Raw genomic sequence first — 27,287 nt, 5'->3', positions numbered from 1 at the left:
ACACCTCACAGGACTGTTGTGAAGATTCCCAAAGATTCAATGTGTTAAAAAGCCCAGGTAAGGGCCTGACTTGCAGCAAACTCTCAGTAAACGTTCATGCCCTTCACGGGGGCATTACTGATGCAGCCTGCTCTGCTCGCAGCTCTGGGGCCCTCGGGGATGCTGGGGACAGTTGCGCCCCCCGGGTGTGGGCGGGGCCGTCCGGAGACACTGGGCGCCTACTGTGGGGAGGCAGACCTGTCAGAATCGCTGGGGGCGAGTCAGCCCGCCTTCAGGGTTTCTGACAGGATGTTTTGATAAAATAAATCTATTTTAAGTGACTGTAATGAAATACTAACCAGTTTCTGAAAGGCTTTTAAGATGTTTTTAAGAAGTTTCAGATCAAAGGCCCTGGGAAGGCTGACTTCGTGCATTAAATATTTAGTACTGATTCAGTCACTTGAGAGCTCAGGCATTTTGACATTGCAAGAGGGAGAAAGCACATCCCAGCTGGGGCCATATTCACGTTCAAGACACAGGTGACGGGCTCAGCACCAAGGGGCCTATCTCCTGGCTCCTTTTGGGTGCAAGGTTGGAGGAGGTGACCTCAAAGGCTGTCCACCTAAGGATCCAGGAACTGAGAGAATTATTCATGTTCCATAGGGACTGGGCAAGCAGGCCTCTCAGTGAGCCCTGACAGCAGGGATCTGCCTTCCCAGCTGCCACCACTGGTCTCAGCGCCTGTCACTCTGCCCTCTGCCACTTGGAGCCTGCCAACTGCCCAGTGCCTGCAACATGCCTTGCAGTCCAGCTGGGAGATACTGTCCTCGAGACCACACGTGGCTCACAGAGTCCTGACAGGCAAGCCTCGGTGTGAAGAAGAGATCTGCAAAAAGGCCCAATGCAAGTCAGCAGCGTGACTGCGGCTGGTTTCAAGAACTCCTATATGGCGGTTCCAAGGTATTTCAGATATAGTACACTGTCCCTTCAGTGACAAACAGTCACCTGCAGGCTGACATAAGAGGAAGAGGAAGAAACTTAGAATGAGGTAGGGAGTGTTTCTTAACATATACAAAGTCATAGCCACCTTTTGAAATCTGGGAGAAATTACAAATCCTCTCCCAGAAAAATGCACATACATTTACCACATTTGGCATCTAGTATTGTGGAATTTGAGCACCCCTTAAAACCTATCCTTGAACCTCAGGTTGCATAACCACAGTTTAGAGTCACAGTAGTTCCAGTCAAGCCTAGAGCATATAACTTGGAGTTTCCCAGATGACTTGGAGGAGAGTGGCATGACACAGTGGAAGCAGCATAGGGATGAGCGTCAGACAAGCCTGAGTTACACCTGTGCTCAGGAGCAGTGTAATATTAAGTAGTTAATATTTCTCTGATGCTCATTTCCTATTTTTAACATAGGCTAATATTACCTCATGGAGCTATTGGGAATTTAAGTGGAATAATACATGTGAATCATTTTTGAGAGCACCTGGCTTACATTAGACTTTTGATGGATGCACATTCTGTATCCATTTTAACCTTCTCTCTACTTCCAGAAAAAACCTTATGGATCCCTCCAGCATCATCGTCCACTCTGGCTGTCTACCATGCAGCTAAACTTTAGACTTTAGCAGGGCAGAGACCATGTCTACTGAGCTCACAACTGCTCCCTCTGCATAGAGTATATAGAGTAGTGGCTGATATATGATAGGGGCTCAATACAGATCGAGTTGAAGAATTTAGAGAACAAACAAATGGACAAGCTGGATACACAGCAATTTCCAGAGAGGGCGCATGACAGCAAAGAAAGCAATTATCCTGGGTAAACTGCAAATAATGCTTTTGGCCACAGGCTGTAGGTGTTTCAGGGACCCCCAAAAGCACAGGTTTAGGAAATCGGGATTCTGACAAGGCAACACAGAGGAAGCTCTATTTGGCTGTACTCCTTTTTTCATCTCTTCCACCAGTGTCGCAGGCCTTGTCTTTTCCCACACGGCAAAGTTGAGGAGCTGCAGTTCTGCCAAAGCACACCGAGTAAGTGGAGAAGTTAGGATGACGTTACCAAGTGGGAGTGCAGAAAGAGGCAAAAGTTGGTAGCCCCCGCCTGACTCAGTCTCCACCCTGACACTGCAGGCACTGCTGCCTGCACCTGGAAGACCAGCCGTGTTCAGTTCCTAGCCCGTTCCTGACAATGCACGGTACAGAAGCAGCCTTAGTCTTTCCTACAGTGGGATCTGTTTTAGGCTAGACTATACTCCAGGAGTTGAGTCCCAGATCCTTACACACTGATGGAGTCAGAGTTGGCTACAGTGCTTTTCTTGGAATACAAGGTCAGTCTCAGCCTAAACCTGGAAAGCGCCACTTCTGAGCCTCACCATCTCTTCTCCTAGAGACTGGAGTGTGCTTGTGGGCCCTAGAGAGTGGTGATGAACAGAGGGGAGGTGAAGCAATAAGTTATCACTCACCTGTCTTTCAACACCAACTGCTGCTTGGAAGTTCTTCCTGTCGTGACTGAACCTCTTAGTGAGTGTGCCAAACATTTCTGGGTACTGAAAGTCCTGGTTGAATGTAAACATTCCCCAGAATCCCCTTCTTCCCCATTTTGGTGGCTCTACTGCTCACCAGCGTAAAGAAGCCAGAACCTAGACATAGAGCTTGATTCCCCTCTTTTCCCTCATCTATTATATTCAATTAACCACAGGTTCTGGGAATTTTAGCTCCAAGATAGTTTGTGCATTTATCAACTCTTTTTCATTCTTTTTTTTTTTTTTAACTGCTGTTTACTTGTTATAGTACTCCCTAACAAGGTTCTCTACCACCCTCCACACAGAAGCCCAAGTGTACTTAATATAAAATTAGTTTGAGCTCATCACTCACTTGCCCCAACACTGACAATAGCACCATGACCAGAAATGAAACAGAACAAGACAAAACCCTTGGCTCTTTCTTCCGTTCTAGTTTCTCTGTGTGGCTCCTAGGCCCCATGACTGTGTGTCTTTAAAACTCCATGACTGACTCCTTCCCTGACTCCACAGAAGGAGAATAGAAAACATGTGCTGGCCCAGGTGGGAACAGCTGCTCTGGGAGGTAGGAAGCTCCCCAGACTTTAATGCATGTCTGTAGAGCCTGGATTGTCACTTCTGGGATGTCCTGGAAGAGCTCTGCTCTTGGGTGAGAGTCTAGTTTGATGTCATGCTCAGTCTCTCCAGCGTGCTGGACTCCTTTGTGACCTATGGACTGTAGCCCACCAGGCTCCTCTGTCTATAGGATTTTCCAGGCAAGAATACAGGAGTGGGTTGCCATTTCCTCCTACAGGGGATCTTCCCAACACAGGGATCAAACCCGTGTCTCTTATGTCCCCTGCATCGGCAGGCAGATTCTTTACCACTGAGCCACGTGGGAAGTCCCTATTATATGTCCTATGAAGGCAAATTCTGTCCTGAGGAGACTTCCAGGGGTTTCAGAATAGCACGTGCCTTGGGAACAATAACACAACCTCCTTCTCTCCCCAAAAACACACATTGACATCTGCATGAGGAGACCCCACCTCAGGAAAGCTGCTTCTCCTCTGAGACCAGCCTGACCCACAGCCAGCATAAGTGGGAGGCTGTGCTGGCACTTTTTCCTGTGGTCAATATAATCAGTACAGACATTCCAAGTGAATAATTTAGGCATCCTAAAATAAACCAGCTCGAGCCAACATTGTCAAATGTGGTTGTCTACCTTGATCATAGTAAGCAGGTAAATATCAAACCTCACTCCCTTTTCCTGTAAACACAGCTTTCTAGGCACTGTTTACCAAGGATGAGAAAGAGACAAAATCTTAAGGATAACAAAAATAAATACTTTGTATCTGTGTAGTTCTTTAGAAATTTCAATCTGCTATTAAGTTTTAGTTACTAATTGAGAAACTAATGTGTATCAGGCAATATGGCAACTGCTTTATAGATCTTTTTTCTTTTTTAAATCACAGGCTTTTGAGAAAACTTATTTAGGTTTACATCCCAACTTCACCTCTTACTAACTATGTGATCTTGAAAGTCAAAGTGTTAGTTGCTCAGTTGTTTCTGACTCTTTGTGACCCCATGGACTAGAACCTGTCAGGTTCCTCTGTTCATGGAATTCTCCAGGCAAGAATACAGGAGTGTGCTGCCATTTCCTTAGGCAAGTTAATTAATCTCTCTTTACCTCAGTTTCTCAAACTAGAAACTGAACAGAGTACCAGAATATGTCTCAAGAAATTGTTGTGAGAATTATACAAGATACTTACATACCAGGAGGTTAGCTTGTACTTTGTGTGACACATATAAGCACTCAATGCATTTTAACTTTGCTTTATATTACTCCTGACAAATACCATGAAAATTAAAGGGTTATTTTTCCAAACTGTGCAGGTGAAGAAACAGGCTGAATAATGTGAAATAAGTTGCTTAATTTGGTCATGAATTAGTGGTGAAGCTGGGATTCAAATGCCTTTCTGACTCCAAAACCTCTACATTCTCTTTCCATTTGAGAGAGTGGCATGGTGGTTGTTACTGTCATCATCACTAATAACATAATAACACCCTCTCACAAGGGCATAGCACTTTCAATCTCTCTATACCTCAGCTTCCCAATCTATAAAATGGACAGAGTAATAGAATATGTCTCAAACGATTCTTGTGAGAATTATACAAGATATTTACATGCCTTGTATAGATACATTATCACAGCATTACAAACCTTAGGCCTATAAATAACTCCATGGAACCTCAGCCACCTTCCCCATCCCATGATAGGAGCAATCTCTGTGGCCCCCTCAACATGTGATCATCTGTCCAAGTTGGACCTAGTTGGTTCTGAGAGGAAATTACCAAAAAGGGTCATTCCTGGAGAGGGCAGAGATACAATCACATGTGGGACACTTCAGTAATGAGGGAGATCTCAGACATGGAAACACACCTATCATTCTTCCTGCCCATATTTGTGCCCTCAGACTGCACAGAGGGAAGGTCCTGGAGGAGGAGCCCTTCTGAGACTTGAGGAAGGGCAGGTGTAAGGAAAAAGCAGTCAGATGGGCTTCATGCTCTCAGAGATAACTCAGGAGAAGCAGGAGCCCAGAGCAAGAACAAAGACCAAAAGACTCTGGAACCTTGTCTCTTGGTTGCTTGTACCTCCATCTGCTACCTTGTTCCCCAGCCTGTACCTGCAGGGTGTAAGAGAAAACCCTGAAATAGAAGAGGGCCTCTGGACTTGTTTTGGCAAAGATGTGGCGAAGCTAGAAGGACTGAGTCATCCTCCTCAAGTAAGTTAAAGGCAGGAGGCCGAGAAGAACAAGAGTGGGAGCACAGTCACAGAGAAGAGGGAGGCAGGCTGGGCCATGAGATAAGCCAAGAAGGAGGCAAAATAGAGCCTCAAGAGGCAGCTTTGCCTTGGGAAGAAACCCTGGAGACTCAAAAGAATAAAGCCCTTCTCACCTTCAAGTGAGTGCTTCCACAATTCTATTAGATCCTCAGGGTAACAGAGAGTAGTCAGTGACAGTCTCCATGCAGAACAGAAAGCGTACGTTTTGAAGTCAGACAAACCTCGGTACAAAACCCTGGTTCTACCACTTGTTAGTTATGCGACTCAGGCAAGTAAGTTAATCTGAGTCCTGGTTTCTTCATCTGTGTAAGGGAATAAGAGTAGCAACCTTATGCTAGTCCTGAAGATGAAATGATTATATGAGATAAGGTAAAAACAGAGCCTGACACATAGGGTATGGGGGAAAAAATGGTAAGTAAGATGAATAAAAAGGTTCCTCTTTGTCGAATGCAAAGAACATAAGATGCCCAGATTATCCTACCGGAGACCACATATTTCTTCTGTTTTTAGGCCTCAGCTTCCTCAGTTGGGAAAGGAAAGTGTTAGAAGACTATTCATTCAGGGTCTTTCTAGGTCTAAATTTGCATGACTTCAGCCACTTGCAATACAGGCATCATGAATGAGAGAAAGAGATGAAAATTCGCTGCCATCTGTCTTATCCCAACTCCTGTAAAATGTCAGCATGGACAATGTCAAGCTTGGGTAATATTCTGCTGACCTAGATAGACAAAGTTAGGAAACTTTTAAATGTGTATGAATATTATTGAATGAAAAAGAGAAGGCTAATTCGAGTGACTTCAGTGCAAAATAATATCTTATTATCCACAATAAATGTACAAAATATGCTAGAAACTACCTTTCCTATAACACAGAATTTGGAGAACACCTCTGTTCTCTTTTCAGCAAATAACTGTCTTTTGATTACAAAGTTTGGTAGATAAGTCAGAGAAATCAAATTATATTGGGGGATAAAGTTAAATAATTTAGAAAAAAGTCCAGCATTTAATAAATTAATCCAATCTAAGGCACAGTTAAGAAAACTGGGGTAGAATTTTTATGTTCTCTTCTCTGAAATGATATCTCTTTAGGAAGGCAAAGAAGAAATCTGAATGTTTTCATCAGTTTCTCCTTTAAAGAGAGATGTGAATTAATATATCTATACAATAAAAAAATTCTTGAGAACAGCTGATCGATCACAAAGAGAAATAAAATCCATGTTATAGCATATAAAAGCATTTTACTCCTTTGTATAGCTGAATACTAATCCATTGTATGGATATACAATGGACGGTGACTTGCTCCTTGGAAAGAAAGATATGACAAACCTAGATAGCCTATTAAAAAGCAGAGACATCACTTTGCCAACAAAGGCCCATATAGTCAAAGCTATGGTTTTACCAGTAGTCATGTACAAATGTGAGAGTTGGACCAAACAGAAGGCTGAACACCAAAGAATTGATGCTTTTGAACTGTGCTGCTAGAGAAGACTCTTGAGAGTCTCTGGACCGCAGGGAGATCAAACGAGTCAATCCTAAAGGAATTCAACCCTGAATATTCATTGGAAGGACTGATGCTGAAGCTCCAATATTTTGGCCACCTGATGCAAAGAGCCAACTCATTGGAAAAGACCCTGATACTGGGAGAGATTGAAGGCAGGAAGAGATGACAGAGAATGAAATGGTTGAATGGCATCACCGACTCAATGGACGTGAGTTTGAGCAAACTCTGGGAGATGGTGAAGGACAGGGAAGCCTGGCATGCTGCAGTCCATGGGTCACAAAAAGTCAGACACAACTGAGCAACTTGAACAAAAACATGGATATAAAATACTAATTATTTGTCCATTAATTAATGGGCATTTGGTTATTCCTTTTCTTTGATCATATGAATAATTCTTTGATTATATGAATAATGCTGCTATAAATGTTTATGTGCAAGTCTTTGTGTGAACATAAGTTTTCAGTTCTTTTGAAAATATGCCTAGGTGTGGAATTGCTGAGAAATAGAGTAACTCTATGCTTAACATTTTCAGGAACTACCAAATATTTTCCAAAGCATCTATACTATTTTATATTCCCATCAGCAGTGTATGAGGGTTTCAATTTCTCCACATTCTCCCCAACCCTTATTATTATCTGTCTTTTGTTAAAGCCATCATAGAAGGTGGGGTGTGATACTTTACTGAGGTTTTGATTTGCATTTCCCTGATAGCTAAAGATGCTGCATATTCCTGTATGTCCTCACGCACTACATATCTTCTTTGGGGAAATGTTTATTTAGATCTATTGTCCATTCTTAAATTGGACTTTTTGCTGTTCTACTAAGTTGTTAGTTTTCTTTATACGTTTTTTGATTCAAGTCTCTTTTCAGATTTATGTGACTTGAGTTTATTTTCTCCCATTCTATAGTTTGTCTTTTCACGTTCTTGATGGTATCATTTACAATTTTTCAATTTTAGTAAAGTCCAATTTGTCTTTTTGCTACTTGTGCTTTTGGTGTCATATCTAAGAAATCATTGCCTAGCCTAAGATCACAAAGATATACTCCTACATTTTCTCCTAAGAATTTGACAGTTTTACCTCTTGCAGATAGATTCCTATTGTTTGGGGTGTGCGGGCTTCTCATTGCAGTGGCTTCTCTTGTGGAGCACGGGTTCTAGGTGTTTGGGCTTCAGTAGTTGTGGTGCACAGGCTTAGCTGCCCCACAGCACGGGGGATCTTCCCCAACCAGGGATTGAACCCATGTCCCCTGCATTGGTAGGCAGACGCCTAACCACTGAACCACCAGGGAAGTCCCCAAAGTGAACTTCTTGAAAGTAAGATTGCAGAGTCTGAATCAATTTTGAGGTCAAAAACATGTTGTAAGGTGCTTCAAAATCCTACCTTTTTTGAGACCATTTTTAAGCCAAATAAATTTTAAAAGGCCAAAAGTTGTAACCAGTGATTTGTTTTCTTAAAACCAAAACAATCTTTCTGAAAGCTAGGAAATAGGTTTCTAGGAAAATGTTTAGTTCATTTATCAAGTCTCCCTGCAGCAGGACATTTTTGTTAGAAAATGGATAATAATGATTTGTAACTGATTCTATTTTCTTTTCCCTGAGAGCCTTTACGAAGTCACCTGCCATGGCCGCATTTCTGAGTTTCCAATCACTGTCTTTGTAACACTTCTTTGTTATTTAGGAATGGCCAAGAGATAATGTCAGAACTAGTTGATGATTTTGATTCCTTTTTTCCCCTTTCTTTTTCCCTTTTTATATTGGTAGATGGTGGTTTATTCCAGGTAAGATGAACCCCAAGAGATGTCTAAGCAGTGGCATCAGTACTTGGGACTTACCCTGGAACTAACCATCAGCCACAGCTTCCCCCAAACTATTTCCCTTGACAGACCCAGACCTTTCCTCTCTGCACTCTCAAACCTCCATCTCTACAGCCTTCAGCCAATCTTGAACATGACCTTCTACATATCTTTCCAATTTGTACCTTCTACCATGTCATTGACGTCCTTCTCACCCATTAAGTGTCCCACAGGAGAACTCAAATACGACCTCACCTATACGTGACTTAGCAGCAGCAGCAGCAGCAGCATACAGTTCTTTCTGGTTCCCCAGCTTGAGTTTGGAGTATCTTCCATGTTCCTACAAGTTCCTTTCCCACTCCTCATCAAGCAAACACCTTGGTTTCTTCCATTCTGGTATTACCACTTGCGAGTAGTGAGTAGTGTAATCTTGGAAAAGTTACTTAACCTCCCTATGCCTCAGTTTCTTCACCTGCAAAATGGGGATAATAGCAGTATCTGCTTCATAATGTTGTTGAGTTGACTAAGCGAGATAATAAAGCATCCAGAATATGCTTCGTATGTAGTGATAGTAAGTACTCTAAATGTTACCTGCTCTTATTTTAATATGACAAACTGCATACCTTCAGGGAGCTTAGAGTCTGGTAAGGCAACTATGGTATTACAAATGCATCATATCCAGTTAACAATAATCAACTCAGGAGGCGCTTTCACATCTGTTATCTAATACCCATTAGAAGCCTCTTATCATGACCACAACCCTGAGGCTAAAGCACAATGCCTCGTTTACAGGTGAGGCTTAGGGAAGCTGACATGTGAAAGATATAAAGTGCAGAGCAAAATTCAAATTTCATTATGGCTCTAAGTCTCATGACCTTTTTACTTGAATTATGACTAAATAAGGGATTTCTCTGGATATCTTCTGAACGAAGGACTATATATGAGGAAACAGGCAGAAACAGCTTAAGCAACTGGCCCAAGGTTACACAGTTAGTGACTAGCAGTCAGGCTCACACTACTGATTTAGGCACCTAATTTCCTTCTCATCGCCTTGTAGGTGCTCAGCTAATGTCTGCAGAAAGAGTAGACAAATAAGCAAACCTTGCTGATGGGCCTGGGAGTGAGAGGCATGGGTTTCAGTGGACAACCTAGGGGTCAGAAGCTGGGCTTCCAGCCAGAGCTGTCCCACTGCCTCACTGGGTGACTCAGGAAATTTACCTCCTGTCTCTAGGCCCAGTGTCTCCAGCTGTAGAAAGAGGGGTAAGTTTGCATACATTGTTAGCAGCTGAGCCTATTCTTCAAACCAAGTCTATGAGGAAGGCCAGTAAGTGGGGGCTGCTCTGGTATGTATGGCAAAGGAGGGCAAGAGATGCCAATCCCCTGGCTTCTTAGAGACCCCTCTTTCTCCTCCTCCCTCAGTGGTTGCTAAGGTACTGTTCAGAGCCCAGATCTTTCCTTAGAGCTACAGGGAGCATGGTTTTAAAGCCCCATAACTTGATATATGGTAGATTCTTCTTGGCTTTGACATTCTGTGACTCACATAAAAGAAATGACCTTGGGCCCTAATGTTAGACATCTTCTGCTTCAACAAGATGGAAATGTGCTTCAGAGGCAGAAACAAAATATGATCACATAGAGTGGTACCAAGAAGGAATTTTGGCTGTAGCAGTATGACTTTTTTACCTATAAATACCTAGTCCTATAAATACCCAAAATACAAAATATTTCCTAAATCTCTGAATAGAAGATAGATATTGAATGACTATCAGAAGAATAATAAGCATTTTAAAGAGAAGTAGAGTATATTATAGATGCATAAGACAGAGGCTCTCAGAACAGTCTATCAGGGAAAAATTCCATGAGGAAGTGATGTTCAAATTGGATACTGAAAGCAGAATATGAAGTAGTTAGGCAAAGGACCACAGAGAAATAATACTTCAGGTAGAGGGGCCAGTGTGTATGCAAGTGAGGGAGAGAATCCGTGGCTCACGGAATAAACTGTAGGAAGGCTACTGTGGTTAGGGCACAGGCAGCAAAGTAAGAGGGTATGAGAGAAGCTGAAGAAGCAGGCAGAGGCCAGATTATGTAGGATCTTACAAACCATGTTAAAGGTATATTTTATCTTAAACAGAGCCCAAGGTGTTCTATGGGCCACTTCCATGGATACTAAAATCCCTCACCACAGTGATAGCAGTGTAGTGGAAAAGATAATTATGGACCACAGTCCTCCATGTTTGAGGGAGGTGTCCAAGAAGCGGGCAGACGACAGAAATGAGAAGTAGCAGTGGGTTATACAGACTGATAGCATAAAGTTCAAAACGCGTCCTTTTATACGATGTCTTTTTTAAAGGGAAGGGAAAGAATGATCCAGAGCTTCCCTGGTGGCTCAGTAGCAAAGAACCTGTCTGCCAATGCAGGAGACACAAGTTTGATCCCTTGGTCGGGAAGATTCCTGGAGAAGGAGATAGCAACCTACTTCGGTATTCTTACCTGGGAAATCCCATGGACAGAAGGAGCCTGGCGGGCTATAGACCATGGGGTCTTAAAGAGCTGGACATGACTTAGCAACTAAACAACAACAACAACAAAGAATCATCTAAAAGCAGCAATCTAGTAGCCAGAAGGATGCCATCTGACAATCTAGATGGGTTACTCTGTCTCTTGGTCAGGTACCACAGAATCAGTGAAGAATTGAGGGGAACACAAGGATGGGAGGAGGTCTGGGACTTTCTGGCAGCCATGTAATGCTGACAGAGCTATGGGAGTAGAATAGAAAGAGAGAAAGCCTGGAGGCCATTCACCTCACATCTTGTGCTCTTTGGCTAAGGAAGAAGTTGTAACTTCTTAAGAGACCTTGATAGTTAGAACCAGGGCATTGGCAGCAGAGATAAAGAAGAGCCAGAGTCTTTTTTTTTTTTTTTTTTTAGGCAAGGCTTTATTGGGGCCCCAGTGGAACAGGGGGAGTGAGAACAAACAACCGGTTTCCTTGCTTGCTCCCCAAGTAGGGTGAGTGTGTTCCTTACATGGGATGAGGGTAGGGGTGTGTCCAGGAGCCAGGCTGGAGGGGTTGCTTCGGTGTTTTGCCCGCCCACTCAGTGGTGGTGTGCGCAGGAAGAGAGAGACTCTAAGAAAATTGAGCTGTAGCCTTTATCACACTTGGTGACAGAATAGTACATGAGGAGTGAATACAAAGGAGTTAAATAGGACAGGTTTCTGACATGGGCAACAGAAGTGATGGTGAGGCATTCACTCAACTGGGGAAACCCAGGTTTGGAACAGCTATGTGGTAGTGTGGGTCAGCCTCTACAGCTTGAGGTGTATCAGACATGCGTCTCCTTGTTTGAGCAGAGGGAGAACCCAGGGTCACGTTTCTCGGCATCCCCTCTTCAGGCCCATGTTCACCCAGGGCTGAGGTTTAGAATCGATGGGCTGTCTGCATCACAGGGTAGGTTGGAAGTCCCTCAGCCAGATGCTGAGAAGATGTATCTGCCTTTAATTAATTTGGGTTCTTTTTGTAGGGAATAGTAAAAACTATGCCAAGAGCATGGTGACTTGTGAAGTGGCCTGCTGGAAGGGAGCCAAAAGCACGAAGCCCATTTAATTTAGAGTGTCTGATCAGGACAAGGTTTGGTACAGACGGGGGTCCATAGAACTCTCCTGAGAGGTAGATTAGAGACTGATAATTGAGATTACTGACTTCCAACAATTACCCATTTTAAAACCCAGCCAAAAAGATGTAATTATTTTTCATACATTTGTTTGGTCATGTTGCCAGCTGCAAATCCATGATGTTTTACTTCAAAGGGGAAGAAAGAACAAAAGGAGAAGGAATAAAAAGAATGGAAGGTGACTGCCTTATATTTGAAGATATCATGCTTATCAGAACTGTACTGGCCTCTCTAGCCTCTCTTCTGCTGTATTACTTTGTGTTCCTTGACTTTCCTGCCCATCAGGTCATTAGTTCCCTCTTGCTCCTTTCCGAGATCCTGGCCTTTCCACACAAGTCCATGCAAGGACTGTAGTGGAACCTGCCAAGTTCCATATCTCAAATTCTTCCAGAGCTCCTTATACTCATCTTCTCTGCTTTTCTTCATCCTTACCTAGCTTTCTGGCCTTCTCTGACTTTTACCACATTCTCTATCCTCTTCAGCTCTTCAGCTTTATGATTTTGCATTTTTTGTTTTTTTGGTCTGACTCCCAAATTCTTAGTTTGCTTTAGATTCTGAAAAATCTTTCAAGACATGGCTTTTGGAATCTGCCCTCTGCCACCAGACCATTCTCACTATGACTTTGCTGATCTGGGAGCCAATCTCACCACAAGGGGTTAGAGTCCTGTTGGGAGTTCCCATTGCCCAGGGTCCTCACTGTAGAGCCCCACCTAGCCAGAGCCTTCCCTAGAAAGCACTCCTTTTTCTTAATTTTGTCCTTTGCCATACGGCTCTCCCTCACTCATCATGGATTTCAACTAGGCATTATTTAAAACTTTACATATGATCCTTATGAACAAGATGGAGAAATGGGGACAGGGACTACATTTTATTTATTTCTAGATCTCTTATGGTATGTGGTACATAAGGGATTCTAAATTAAATTGAACTAAATTGAATTGAATTGAGTTGACTTGGAGGCAGGTAAAATCCTATTCACTTAGGTAACTTATTCTACTGGGGTATGCAGCATAATCAAACCTGAAAATCAATATAAAAATGCCATATTAGTCATTCCACAGAGTTCTCTGGTAATATATATGGATGTCTGTTTTTAGTCTCAGGTCTTAGCCTGTTAAACATTTGTATCCTTGCCTTAAACTAATACTTGAAAAATATATTCTTTAAAAATTCTGAGTGATGTCACTAATATTACAGATAAGGAAATCCAAAACTCCAAAAAATCACAGCAGCCTATAACAAAGAACTAAAACAAGTAAATTGAAACTTAGGATAAGTGTAACAGGTCTCACTTGTACTTGTGAAATCTACTAATGTAGGCCAACATGGTATACTGGATTGGTTTCTGGAGACAAAATACAATATTAGTGGAAAAACTGACAGAATCTAAATATCATTCTACAGTTTAGTTAATAGTGATGTACCAATGTTAATTTACTATTTTTGACTAATTTTTCATGGTTATATAAGATTCTAACATTAGAGAAAACTGGGTGAATGTTACGTGGGAACTCTATAAATCTAAAATTATTCTAAAATTAATGTTTATTTAAAAGAAGACCATCCAATAAATAATAGTTTTATTTAAAGAACAATAATAAAAATTTTTACTACAGGAAGGCCTCATTGTTTAAAGAAGCTAGTGGTGGTTCAGTAGTAAAGAATCCTTCTGCCAATGCAGGAGACACAGGCTCTATCTCTGATCTGGGAAGACCCCACATGCTGCAGAACAACTAAGCTCGTGCACTGCCCCTACTGAGCCTGTGTTCTAGAGCCCGGGAGCCACAACCACTGAGCCCACACACCACAACCACTGAGCCCACATGCCCAGGGCCCAGTGCTCTACAACAAAAGAAGCCAGTGCAAAGAAGGGTAGACCCTCCTCACTGCAACCAGAGACAACCTCATGTAGCAACGAAGACTGAACACAATGGAAAGTATATAAATTAAATTAAGAAGCTAATGCTGGGAGGGGTTGGGGATAGGAGAAGGGGATGACAGAGGATGAGATGGCTGGATGGCATCACTGACTCGATGGACATGAGTTTGAGCAAACTCTGGGAGTTGGTGATGGACAGGGAGGCCTGGTGTGCTGCGATCCATGGGGTTGCAAAGAGTCGGACACGACTGAGCAACTGAACTGAACTGAACTGAATATAAATTCTGACTACTTTCCTAGAAATCGAGTATCCAGAACAAGAGAGGCAATGGTTCTATTCTACCGTGGGATTCTTAGATCACATGCATAATCTTATATTCAGTTCTGGCATTTTTACCATCATTGACATTATTAGCCTTCATTGTCTGTGACACCCAGTACACTGAGTATTTCTCAGAGGCAAGGTGTATTTGGTATTCATCTTTCTGTTTCCAGCACCCAAGACAAAGCCTGACAAAGGTGTTTGCTAGATATTTATAGTGTTGAGGAATGACTTTGGAAAAATTTAGCAAATAACTGTATATGTGAATATTAATAGAATATTTTCTTATCCAGGACTGGTTTATAGTTCATCCTTTTGGGTCCACAAAAGCATGGCTTCAAATCCCAGCTACAGGACATAGAAAAATTAATCTCATTGTATCTCAGCTTTGAAAAATGCAAATGGCATAAGATACTACTTATATCTCAGAGCTTAAATGCTTCCTTCTAAGTGAAGAATTCACCCCCAAACATCTCCTGTTTCCTGATTAATTTTTCCAACAAAGTTTGTCTCTTTCTACAAGAATGTAAGCTCCATGAAGACATGGATTTAACTGTTCAATAGGGGTTTTGTGAAGACTGAATGACAGATGTATATAAAGTTCATAGCATTGTGTTTGGCACATGCTAAGCATTCAATAACTACCACTGTTATGAAATAAAGGGCCGAGGAAGAGGCAACATTCAGTTCAATTCAGTCACTCAGTCATGTCCGACTCTTTGCAACCCCATGAAGCGCAGCATGCCAGGCCTCCCTGTCCATCACCAACTCCAGGAGTTTACCCAAACTCATGTACATTACAACAAGCTAATATGTGACTCAGAACATACAACAGGATATCATCAACATTTGAACCATAATTTACATTGAAATTGGGAGGGATGCTTGAAATGATCTGGTCTGACTCTGTAAGGCCCGTAGAGAAGTGTTCTTCCCAAGGTCAAAGAGGTAGCCAATGGCAGAGCTGAGACAATATTATTCTCACATAAATGATTTTCTAGTGATTTCCAAAATACACTATCAGAGTATTTTCTTTGTTAGACACTTCCTTTTGGCAAGTATCCCTAGGTATGGGAATGGCTCTTTCCATCTAGTACTTTCAAAACACACACACATATACACACAAGTTACATGTTCCTCTAGTCCAGTGACATATGAAAATAATGCCATACTTCACTATGTCTGACAATACAAGAGCTGTATGATTTAAAAACTCATGCTAGTCAGTTAAAATCTAATTCTACCTATGCTGGAATGAGAGTATTGATAAATCCTATTCCCAAAAAACACACATCAAGCTAGACAATATTGACACAAATAACCATTAGTGTTTTGAAAATTGACCAAATTGACAAAAATCTCAAAACTACTATGTTTTAAAAGCAGCTGAACTTCAGGTCATAAGAATGAGAATCGATGACATTCTGTGCTGGATTCGTTCTACCTTCCCCCTGCTTGGTGAATTCTAGGAACAGGCCAGGCTGTGAGGATTGGCAACTTCTTTGTCATGAATGAAGGGGCCCAGTTGATTTGGAGAAATAGGCAATGCCCGGACACAGGAACACTATCTGTGGGCAAGTGAAGAAGGCCCACAGAGAAGGCGAGGGTGGGATGTTTTGAGAGAACAGCATCGAAACATGTATACTATCAAGGGTGAAACAGATCACCAGCCCAGGCTGGATGCATGAGACAAGTGCTCGGGCCAGGGGCACTGGGAAGACCCAGAGGGATTGGGTGGAGAGGGAGGTGGGAGGGGGGATCGGGATGGGGAATACATGTAAATCCATGGCTGATTCATGTCAATGTATGACAAAAACCACTACAATATTGTAAAGTATTACAACTAATAAAAATAGTATCCAACTAATAAAAATAAATGAAAAAATAAAAAAAAGAAGGCCCACAGTTATATAGCGAGAACAAGCATATTCCTGGCTGAGATGGGTGTAGGCACAGCAGAGGTATGAGAAGAAGCCTAAAGCAGCAACCCATACCTAGACAACCTTGAAGTTCCACAAATGTTCACAGAAATCACAGCATAAAAGGCAAAGTGAAAGCCAGGGCAGACTAGAAATCTGCCTGAAGTGTGGGTTCCCCACTCCCACACAGGGATCCAATGTCACAGAATAGAAGTCTTACAGGCTCAGGTTGGATGAGTACAAACTCAGTCTGATCATCACTGACTTACACAGACACAGGTATGGCTCGCTAGGAATTCAGCCTTGACAATAAAAAAGAAAAATTGAGTAGAGGCATTGGGGAAAGGTGCCAAGATAATTCAAGGGTAAGTTCAGTTCAGTTCAGTTGCTCAGTCGTATCCAACTTTTTGTGACCCCATGAACTGCAGCATGCCAGGCTTCCCTGTCCATCACCAACTCTCTGAGTTTACTCAACTTCTTGTCCATTGCATAGGTGATGCTATCTAACCATCTCATCCTCTGTCATCCCCTTCTCCTCCTGCCTTCAATCTTTCCCAGCATCAGCATATTTTCCAATGAGTCAGTTCTTCACATCAGGTGGCCAAAGTATTAAAGCTTCAGCTTCAGCATCAGTCTTCCAATGAACATTCAGGACTGGTTTCCTTTAGGATTGACTGTTGGATCTCCTTGTAGTCCAGGGGACTCTCAAGAGTCTTCTCCAATACCACAGTTCAAAAGCATCAATTCTTCAGTGCTCAGCTTTTTTATAGTCCAACTCTGACATCCATACATGACTACTGGAAAAACCACAGCCTTGACTAGACAGACCTTTGTCGGCAAAGTAATGTCTCTGCTTTTTAATATGTTGTCTAAGTTGGTCACTGTTTCCATTGTTTCCCCATCTATTTACCATGAATTGATGGGACCAGATGCCATGATACTAGTTTTCTGAATGTTGAGTTTTAAGCCAACTTTTTCACTCTCCTCTTTCACTTTCATCAAGAGGCTCTTTAGTTCTTCACTTTCTGCCATAAGGGTAGTGTCATCTGCCTACCTGAGGTTACTGATATTTCTCCTGGCAATCTTGATTCCAGCTTGTGCTTCATCCAACCCGGCATTTCACATGATGTACTCTGCATAGAAATTAAATAAGCAGGGTGACAACATATAGCCTTGACATACTCCTTTACTGGTTTGGAATGAGTCTGTTCTTCCATGTCCAGTTCTAACTGCTGCTTCTTAACCTGCATACAGATTTCTCAGGTGGTCTGGTATTCCCATCTCTTGAAGAACTTTCCACAGTTTGCTGTGATCCACAAAATCAAAGGTTTTGGCCTAATCAATAAAGCAAAACTACATGTTTTTCTGGAACTCTCTTACTTTTTCGATGATCCAGTGGATGTTGGCAATTTGATTTCTGGTTCCTGTGCCTTTTCTAAATCCAGCTTGAACATCTGGAAGTTCACAGTTCACGTACTGTTGGAGCCTGGTTTGGAGAATTTTGAGCATTACTTTGCTAGCGTATGAGATGAGTGCAATTGTGTGGTAGTTTGAACATTCTTTGGCATTGCTTTCTTTGGGATTGGAATGAAAACTGACATTTTCCAGTCCTGTGGCCACTGCTGAGTTTTCCAGATTTGCTGGCATATTGAGTGCAGCACTTTCATAGCATCATCTTTTAGGATTTGAAATAGCTCAACCGGAATTCCATCACCTCCACTAACTTTGTTGATAGTGATGCTTCCTAAGGCCCTCTTGACTTCGCATTCCAGGGTGTCTGGCTCTAGGTGAAGGATCACACCATCATGGTTATCTGGGTTATGAAGATCTCTTCTGTATAGTTCTTCTGTATATTCTTGCCACCTTTTCTTGATATCTTCTGCTTCTGTTAGACCATTTCTGTCCTTTATTGTGCCCATCTTTGCATGAAATACTCCCTTGGTATCTCTACTTTTCTTGAAGAGATCTCTTGTCTTTCCCATTCCATCTTTTTCCTCTATTTCTTTGCATTGATCGCTGAGGAAGACTTTCTTTTCTCTCCTTGCTATTCTTTGGACGTCTGCATTCATATGGGTATATATTTCCTTTTCTCCTTTGCCTTGAGCTTCTCTTCTTTCTCAGCTATTTTTAAGGCCTCCACAGACAACCATTTTGCCTTTTTGCATTTCTTTTTCTTGGGGATGGTCTTGATCACTGCCTCCTATACAATGTCACGAACCTCCATCCATAGTTCTTCAGGCAGTGTGTCTATCAGATCTAATTTCTTGAATCTATTTCTTACTTCCACTGTATAATCATAAGGGATTTGATTCACGTCACACCTGAATGGTCTAGTGGTTTTCCCTACTTTCTTCAATTTAAGTCTGAATTTGGCAATAAGGAGTTCATTATCTGAGCCACAGTCAGCTCCCGGTCTTGCTTTTGCTGACTGTATAGAGCTTCTCCATATTTGGCTGCAAAGAATATAATCAATCTTATTTTGGTATTGACCATCTGGTGTGTAGAGTCTTCTCTTGTGTTGTTGGAAGAGGGTGTTTCCTATGACCAGTGCATTCTCTTGTGAAAACTCTGTTAGCCTTTGAGCTGCTTCATTTTGTACTCCATGGCCAAATTTGCCTGTTACTCCAAGTAGCTCTTGACCTCCTACTTTTTCATTCTAGTCCTGTACAATGAAGCAACATCTTTTTTGGGTGTTAGTTCTAGAAGGTCTTGTAGGTCTTCATAAAACCATTCATCTTCTTCAGCATTACTGGTCAGGACGTAGACTTGGATTACTATGGTATTGAATGATTTGCCTTGGAAATGAACATAGATCATTCTGTCACTTTTGAGCTTGCATCCACATACTGCATTTCAGACTCTTTTGTTGACTATGATGGCTACTCCATTTTTTCTAAGGGATTCTTAACCACAGTAGTAGATATCATGGTCATCTGAGTTAAATTCACACATTCCAGTCCATTTTAGTTCGCTGATTCCTAAAATGTCGATGTTCACTGTTGCTATCTCCTGTTTGACCACTTCCAATTTGCCTTGATTCATGGATCTAACATTCCAGGTTCCTATGCATATTGCTCTTCACAGCATCAGACTTTACTTCCATCACGTCACATCCACAACTGGGTGTTGTTTTTGCTTTGGCTCTGCCTCTTTGTTCTTTCTGGAGTTATTTCTCCACTCTTTCCAGTAGCATATTGGGCAACTACCAGCCTGGGGATTTCATCTTTCAGTGTCATACCTTTTTGCTTTTTCATGCTGTTCATGGGGTCCTCAAGACAAGAATACTGACGTGACTTCCCATTCCCTTCTCCAGTGGACCATGTTTTGTCAGAATTCTTGGCCATGACCCATGCATCTTGGGTGGCCCTATGTGGCATGACTCATATTTTCATTGAGCTAGACAAGGGTGTGGTCCACAGGATCAGTTTGTTTAGTTTTCTGTGATTGTGGTTTTCATTCTGTCAGCCCTGTGATGGTGAAGGATAAGAAGCTTATGGAAGCTTCCTGATGGGAGAGACTGATTGAGGGGGAAACTAGGTCTTGTTCTGATGGGTGGGGCCATGTTCAGTAAATTTTTAATCCAATTTTCTTTTGATTGGCAGGGCTATGTTACCTCCCTGTTGCTTGACCTGAGGCCAAAGTATGATGGAGGTAATGAAGATAATGGCAACCTCCTTCAAAAGGTCCCATGCATGCACTGCTTTGCCTGAAACCCTGAAGCAGGCCACCGCCAACTCACGCCTCTGCCAGAGACTCCTGGACACTCATGGGCATGTCTAGGTCAGTTTTTGTGGGGTCATTGTTTGTTTCTCCTGGGTCCTGGTGCATACAAGCTTTTATTTGTGCACTCCAAAAGTCTGTTTCCCTGGTCCTGTGTGAGTTCTTGTGGTTCTATGGTTGGGTTATTGGCGACCTCCTCCAAGAGGGCTTATGCCATACCCAGGTCTGCTTCACCCAGAGCCCCTGCAGCAGGCTACTGCTGACCCGTACCTCCACAGGAGACACTCAGACACAGTTCTGGCTCAGTCTCTGTGGGTTGGGTAAATGCTAGTCTTTTCAACAAGTGGTGCTGCAACAATTAAATATCCATATGCCAAAAGAAAAATGAACTTAAGGCCCTTACCTCATGCCATATATAAAACATTAATTCAAAATGGATCATGGATTTAAATGTAAGCGAGAACTGTGAAAAATTTAGAAGAAGACAGAGGAGAAAATTTCTGTGGCCTTCAGATAGGCAGCTTTTAGATAAGACTCCCAAAGCATGATACATAAGAGAAAAAATAAGTTGAACTACAAAAGTTAACAACTTCTATCCCTCAAAGGACATAGTTAAGAAAATGAGTGAAAAGATAAGGTATGGATTAAGGGGAATATTGATAAAGTATGTATCTGACAAAGGAATTGCATTCACAACACATGAAGAACTCTCAAAACTCATTGTAAGAACAGAACCCAATTTTTTTAAAAATGGATAAAAAATGTAAATAACATTCCATCAGAGAAGATATATACAGGCCAAACAAGCACATGACAAGATAATCACCATAAGTAGTTACTAGGGCAACACAAATTAAAACCACAATGAGACACAACTACATTCCCACTAAAATGGCTATACTGAAAAATATAGGTAATTCCAAGTGTTAGCAAGCACATGGAGAAACTAAACCTTCTCTCCAACATTATTAGCAGGACTGCAAAATGGCACTACTAACTTGGAATACCTTCTGACAGTTTTGGGTTTTTGTTTCATTTTGTTTTAAGTTGCATGTTAACTTGTATGACCCAATGATTCAATTCCTAGAAATCTACCCAAGAGAAAAGTGATCGCATGTCCATTCAAAGACATGCACATGAATGTTCACAATAATTATTCATTTTAGCCCCAAAGGAAACAATCCAAATGTCCATTAACCAGAGAATAGATAGACAAATTGTGTTATACTTTTTCAATAGAATATTATTCAGCACTAAAAATGAACTACTGACAGATGCTACAACATGGATGAATCAAACTTCAAAAATGTAATGCTACATAAATAAAGGAGCTGAATTCAAAGGACAACTAAATAACATATTATTCTATTTACAGGAAATATTCAGAAATGGCAAACTTATAGTGTCAGAGAGCAGATAAATAGTTTCTTGTGGATGGGAGCAGAAGTGAGGATTTACAAAAGAAATTTTGGGGTTCATGGAAACATTCTAAAATTAGACTGTAGTGATATCTGTAAAACTCTATAGATTCACTAAAAATCATAGAACTGTACCCTTACAGTGTGTTAATGTTATAGTCTGTAAATTGTACCTCAACAAAAGTGTTAAAATATGAGAAAATAAAGATTTTTCCTACGATGTGCTTAACTTAAATGTCAGATTGTGGATTTGGTGCACGCACAAAGCAATTTTTTTGGTGTGGTTAGAAAAGGCCACTGGTGAGTAACAAAATAAAATGCCATTTTGGATGATGTGTTGTTTAGTCACTAAGTTGTGTCCAACTCTTTGCGACCCCATGGACTGTGGCCCACTAGGCTCCTCCGTCCATGAGATTTCCCAAGCAAGAATACTGGAGAGGGTTGCCATTTCCTTCTCCAGGGGATCTTTCTAACCCAGGGATTGAACCCATGCAACCTGCACTGGCGGATGGATTCTTTGCCACTGAGCCACCAAGGAAACCCTCTGAATGATATAATTAGTAGCAATAGCAGCCATCCCCATGGTGATTAATAGTTTCAGCACTAGAAATTCAAAATCTTGCTTCCTTCATGTGCTTTCTAAGAATTATCTGTTGACATGTTTAGCTTTCTCCTTGTAATTATCCTCCCTCCAAATTGGAATAAGGATTAACTAATTACAGTGGTGCCTTCAGACACGAGCCCTATCAAACGCCCTAGTAACCAAGAATTGTCCTGCCTACAAAGTACACCAGAAAGCTTTGAAGTCTGGAATCTGCTTCGCGACCCAATTCAGTGGGACTGAACCAAGGCACAGAGCTTCCCTAATTTAGTTTAGCCAGCAGTGGCACACCCTGCACCTCCACTAACTTTACTTTCTTAAGATGTAGCTTTGGACAAACTACAATCACTTTCTCAAAATCTGCTATGGGTTTCAGTAGGTACAATATGAAAAGCAGCAGTGAGTTCATCGAAGTGTCGGGATATGGCATTAGAAGCCATGGGTTTAATATTGGCCTAGTCACAAAGTAGTCATTTAGCTTTAGCCAAGTAACTTATCCAATTAGCCTTAGACTATTTTTCCCAAACTGAGATAATCCTGCCTACCCCACAAAACTGCCTGGCCCAGTATCTGTGTGTTGAATCTGAATAAAGGATACAGCCATAATTCCTTAATTTGATAATCAAAGTTTTCCAGAGCTTGGTCCCAATCTTCCTCTCTATCCTTATCTTCCATATCTATAGGACTACTAATTTTCAGCTAGAAACACAGTCACCCAGGATGAAGACTTGATTTCTCATCCATCCTTTAGTTAAGTGTGGATATGAGTTCTATTGAATGGGATAAACATGAAAGTGCCAAGAACTGCATCTTCTCCCTTCTCCCCTTACTTTCTTCATCATGCCTCCTGGAACATGGAAATGCTTGTAGAATTTCACATTTGACAATGAGATTGAGAGGCACATTCTAGGGAAAGCAGCAGAAAGCTGAAAGACTTTGACTCCAATAGTTTTCAGGAGCAGAGCCACAGCATCAGCTCTGGATTTCCTGAATCTAGACTTGTATATGGAAGAGATATAAACTTCTATCTTGTTTAAAGTGCTGTTGTTTTAGATACTCATTTTTTGTATTTGTTATTGAAAGCTTAACTTATCCTATTATTCCTCCTATCAGCTTTCTGATGCTCTTAGCTCTTCACATTGTCTCTAGACATATCTTCATTCATTCATTCAGTAATTTATTACATAGCAATTCTGCCTGGCATAAATCTAAGAGGGTGCTAGAATGGACATTGCAATGGAATGAACCAAATGAAGTGTGAGTCACTCAGTGGCATCTGACTCTTTGCAACCCCATGGACTGTAGCCTGCCAGGCTCCTCTGTCCATGGGATTCTCCAGACAAGAATACTGGAGTGGGTAGCCATTGTCTTCTCCAGGGGCTCTTCCCAACTTAGGGATTGAACCTGGGTCTCCTGCATTGTAGGCAGATACTTTACCATCTGAGCCACCAGGGAAGCCTGAAACGAATAGATCCTGCCCTTAAAAGTCACAAGTATTGAATGAAACTCTCTTGCTCTTAATTTACATGATATGTGTGCCAAACATTCATCTCAGGATTTCTCCAACAGTCCCATCTCAAATAATCTCACGATTTCCAGTAATACATTGTTGATCAGACCACATGTACCTAATATGTTCTATTTGGCTCTCTATGACCACTCTCTGCCTTTCTTCACCATTTTCTTTGTTCAGGAAGACTTGTCTGTATGGATTACTTCAGTGGTCTCTTGCCCTCTAATTTCCAATTGGGTTGGTCAATAGGAACCCCTGGCAGAAGATCAGAGGGAAGTAAAAAAATTAGTTCTCTGTATTTATTATTCTCAGCTCCCTCCCTGTGGGGTCAGCTCAGGCTAACTTTGTTCCTCAACTGAAGGTCACTGTTCCACTCAAGGTGGCCCACTGCATGACTCTCTGCTATTGGGTTCTGGTTACCGTTCCCTCCCTTCAGTTCCTTTGTGCTGTTACTAGCCCCAGGGAACTGCACTACACCCCATGGTTTCTGTACGCGGTGCCCACACCTTGTAAATAGCCCATTTATTAAGCTCTTCTCAAATTATCCTAATGTGAAGCTGCCATCTGTTTCCTGCTAGCAGGCTGACTGATACACCATGTGTCCCAGTTCTCAGGTCAAAAGATATAGGCACCAAATATACATGGCACCCATCAGAAGCACTGTTAGGAAGAGGGTTAGAGTAGAGGGAAGATATTCTTTATTAGCAACTGAAGGAAATACTGCTGACCACGGAGAACAAAGCTTATGCCTCTGATATGAAGAGCACTTTTATATCTTTTTGGAACACTTTGAGGGTGGGCAGAGGATAAAGAAGAGGAAAAGAGAGTAGGAAGGTGTGGCAGGCAGAACAATGCACCCCCTTTGCCCAAATGCCCAAGTTCTAATCCTTGGAACCCATGAACATGCTACCTCACATGACAAAAGGGGCTTTATAGCTGTGATTTAAAGATCTTGCTGACACCTTGATTTTAGCCTGGAGAGGCCAACTTCAGACTTCTCCTGAACTGTAAGATAATATATTTATGTTGTTTTAAGCCACCAAGTCCATGCAATTTGTTATGTCAGCAATAGGAAACTAATATAGAATGTAAGACTGAAATCTCCAGACCCAGAGAACTAAACCTGGGAAGGGGGAAGGGCTGGGGACCTAATGAGTGACAGAGATGAACACACTATGGACAGCAAAACCATACTGCACACCACCTGCTAATCTGTATTGCAGGCAAATTAAATTCGCTAAAAAGCAAATTTTCTCTTCATCTCATAAGCTTAGACTCATAAATGCTTTCACACCTTTTGCAATACCTAGTAGAAACCTTCTTTTTTCCCTAGGACTTTTTGGGGATTCTCCAGAACGTCTGTATTTTGTTGGAGAAGATTTATCAGCTTCATTCAGAAGGACATGCATCTGCTTTATCCTATTCTATGCCTTACTGGTAGTCAAAGTATCAAAATATTACACACAAAAAACCATGATTTTTAAAAGTTCCAGAGCATATAGTCTACAAAGCACCAATATCTATTATTTGCATTCTATGAAAACTGCTGCTAAGCTCTCCCCCAAACCGCCTGTTTCCCAGTGGGCCTTACCACGCTCTGACCCAGCTGCTCCCGGAAGAAGTAATCCATGTTTCTCTTTTGCAGGCTGTCAAGGTAATGCTGAAAGCGAGTGTACGTATAAGGGTAGCAGTAAGCAAATTGGTAAATATCTTCTTCTCGATCAAAACAAAATGCAAAGGACATCACATAATTCTTCCTATGGTCTGGGCAGCGGTAGTAGTAGACATTTTTGGGTGGCAGTCTTTGCCTGAAAGATATAAAGAAATTTGGGCATATCAGACAGTCATTCAAGCTTCAAATTGTAATCAATGGGAATAAATGCCAGAGAGTAAAACTGTAACATCCAGAATCCTAGGTGGTGGCTAAGAATAACAGTGTATACAAACCTCTGGTCAAAAAGAATCTGGGGGGCTTCCCTGGGGGCTCAGTGGTAAAGAATTCACCTGCCAATGCAGGAGACATGGGTTCGATTCCTATTCCAGGACGATCCCGCGTGCCTCGGAGCAGCTAATTCCATGAACCACAACTATTGACCCTGTGCCCTAGAGCCCAGGAGCCACAGCTACTGAAGTCCACATGTCTAGAACCTGTATGCCACAGCAAGAGAAGCCACAGCAATGAGAAGCTGCACACCACAACTAGAGAGAAGCCCCCACTCACCACAACTGGAGAAAAACCCGTGCAGCAACAAAAGCCCAGCACAGCCAAAAATGGTTAATTAATTATTGTAAAAAAGACTGGGATCTGGCAGTATTTGGCTCAAATTCCAACCCTACCCTTTATCAACAGTGTAGACAGTGCGAAGTGAAAAGCAAGCACGTTTTATTCATCATTTATTCCTGTTTTGAGCGCCCATTAAACACCCGGACATTGTGCTAGATAATTGGTGTACAATGGTAAACAAGACAAGACAGATATTTGTCCTCATGGAGCATATACCCTGGAGGGGAGGCAGTCAGCAAAATATTTTAAATAAATATATAATATAGTTACAGACTCTAAAAGTGCATTGACGGGAAATAGTGTGATATTATAGTCACATAAATAGGAAAGGCCTACTTTCCCAGGGAAGTCAGGTTTTGGTATTATAACACTAATTCGAACCTTTAAAAATAACGCACACTGTGAATATTCAAGGGAGAGAAAAAGAATATTCAACATTTCTTTAAATTATTACTATTGTTTATTATTTTTCTACAGAGCATTCCATGAGACTAATTTTACAAAGAGGCACTTTGGGAAATACTGCTTTAAAATGCACTGTGTAAGCAATTCTGCTAAGCTAACATGTTCATCCTCCAATAAGCAACACTAAAACACATACATGAGAAAAGGCAAAATGTTCCAGTCATAATTCCCATAACGTCTTAACATTCACCCACTTCACAGGCTCACTGCACTCCCTCATTTGTATGGTATCCAAATGATTCGCTATTTCCCTGCAAAGAATGTCTCTTAAAATCCTATTAATCCTACAAAACCCATATCAAACTGTGCCTTTTCCATGACTGTCCACTGATAATTCAAGGTCTCCTTGTTGTTGTTCAGTCGCTAAGTGGTGTCTTACTCTTTGTGACCCCTTGGACTGTAGTACACCAGGCTTCGCTAGCCTTCAGTATCTCCTAGAGTTTGCTCAAACTCATGTCTGTCAAGTAGATGATGCCATGCAACCTTCTCATCCTCTGTTGCCCCCTTCTCCTCCTGCCCTCAATCTTTTCTAGCATCAGGGTTGTTTCCAAAGAGCCCCAAAGCATTCTAACATGCTAGCAATTTGTTATATAACCTTGTTTCTACTTTGTGTCTCTCTGAGGCTGCCTCAGTGGTCAGGAAGGGAGGTCAGGCTATGGACTTTCTGTGGAAGAGCAAACATTACATGGCACTGATGCTGTCGATATTTTGGCTTATACTGTTTGCCTATATCCAGGCTGTTATGAATCCCACACAAACATTAAATGGAAAACATGAAATGGGAACATTAAAAGATTACGTGTAAATCCATGGCTGATTCATGTCAATGTATGGCAAAAACCACTACAATATTGTAAAGTAATTAGCCTCCAACTAATA

The 27,287-nt window shown here is 41.7% G+C and overlaps 1 protein-coding gene across 1 annotated transcript in view; it reads right to left on the bottom strand.

Moving 5' to 3' along the window:
* The window catches only part of AGBL4 (AGBL carboxypeptidase 4), a 1,414,426-nt gene that overhangs the window by 519,290 nt on the left and 867,849 nt on the right, over positions 1–27,287 (bottom strand). Inside the window, exon 5 of the mRNA XM_061120044.1 lies at positions 25,251–25,467. Coding sequence (XP_060976027.1) covers positions 25,251–25,467 — 217 coding nt within the window. The remainder of the gene's footprint in view (positions 1–25,250; positions 25,468–27,287) is intronic.

This window comes from Dama dama, chromosome 20 (genome assembly GCF_033118175.1).
Source record: "Dama dama isolate Ldn47 chromosome 20, ASM3311817v1, whole genome shotgun sequence".
In the NCBI taxonomy this organism is placed as follows: Eukaryota; Metazoa; Chordata; class Mammalia; order Artiodactyla; family Cervidae; genus Dama; species Dama dama.
This window is presented reverse-complemented; position numbering and strand designations above follow the sequence as displayed.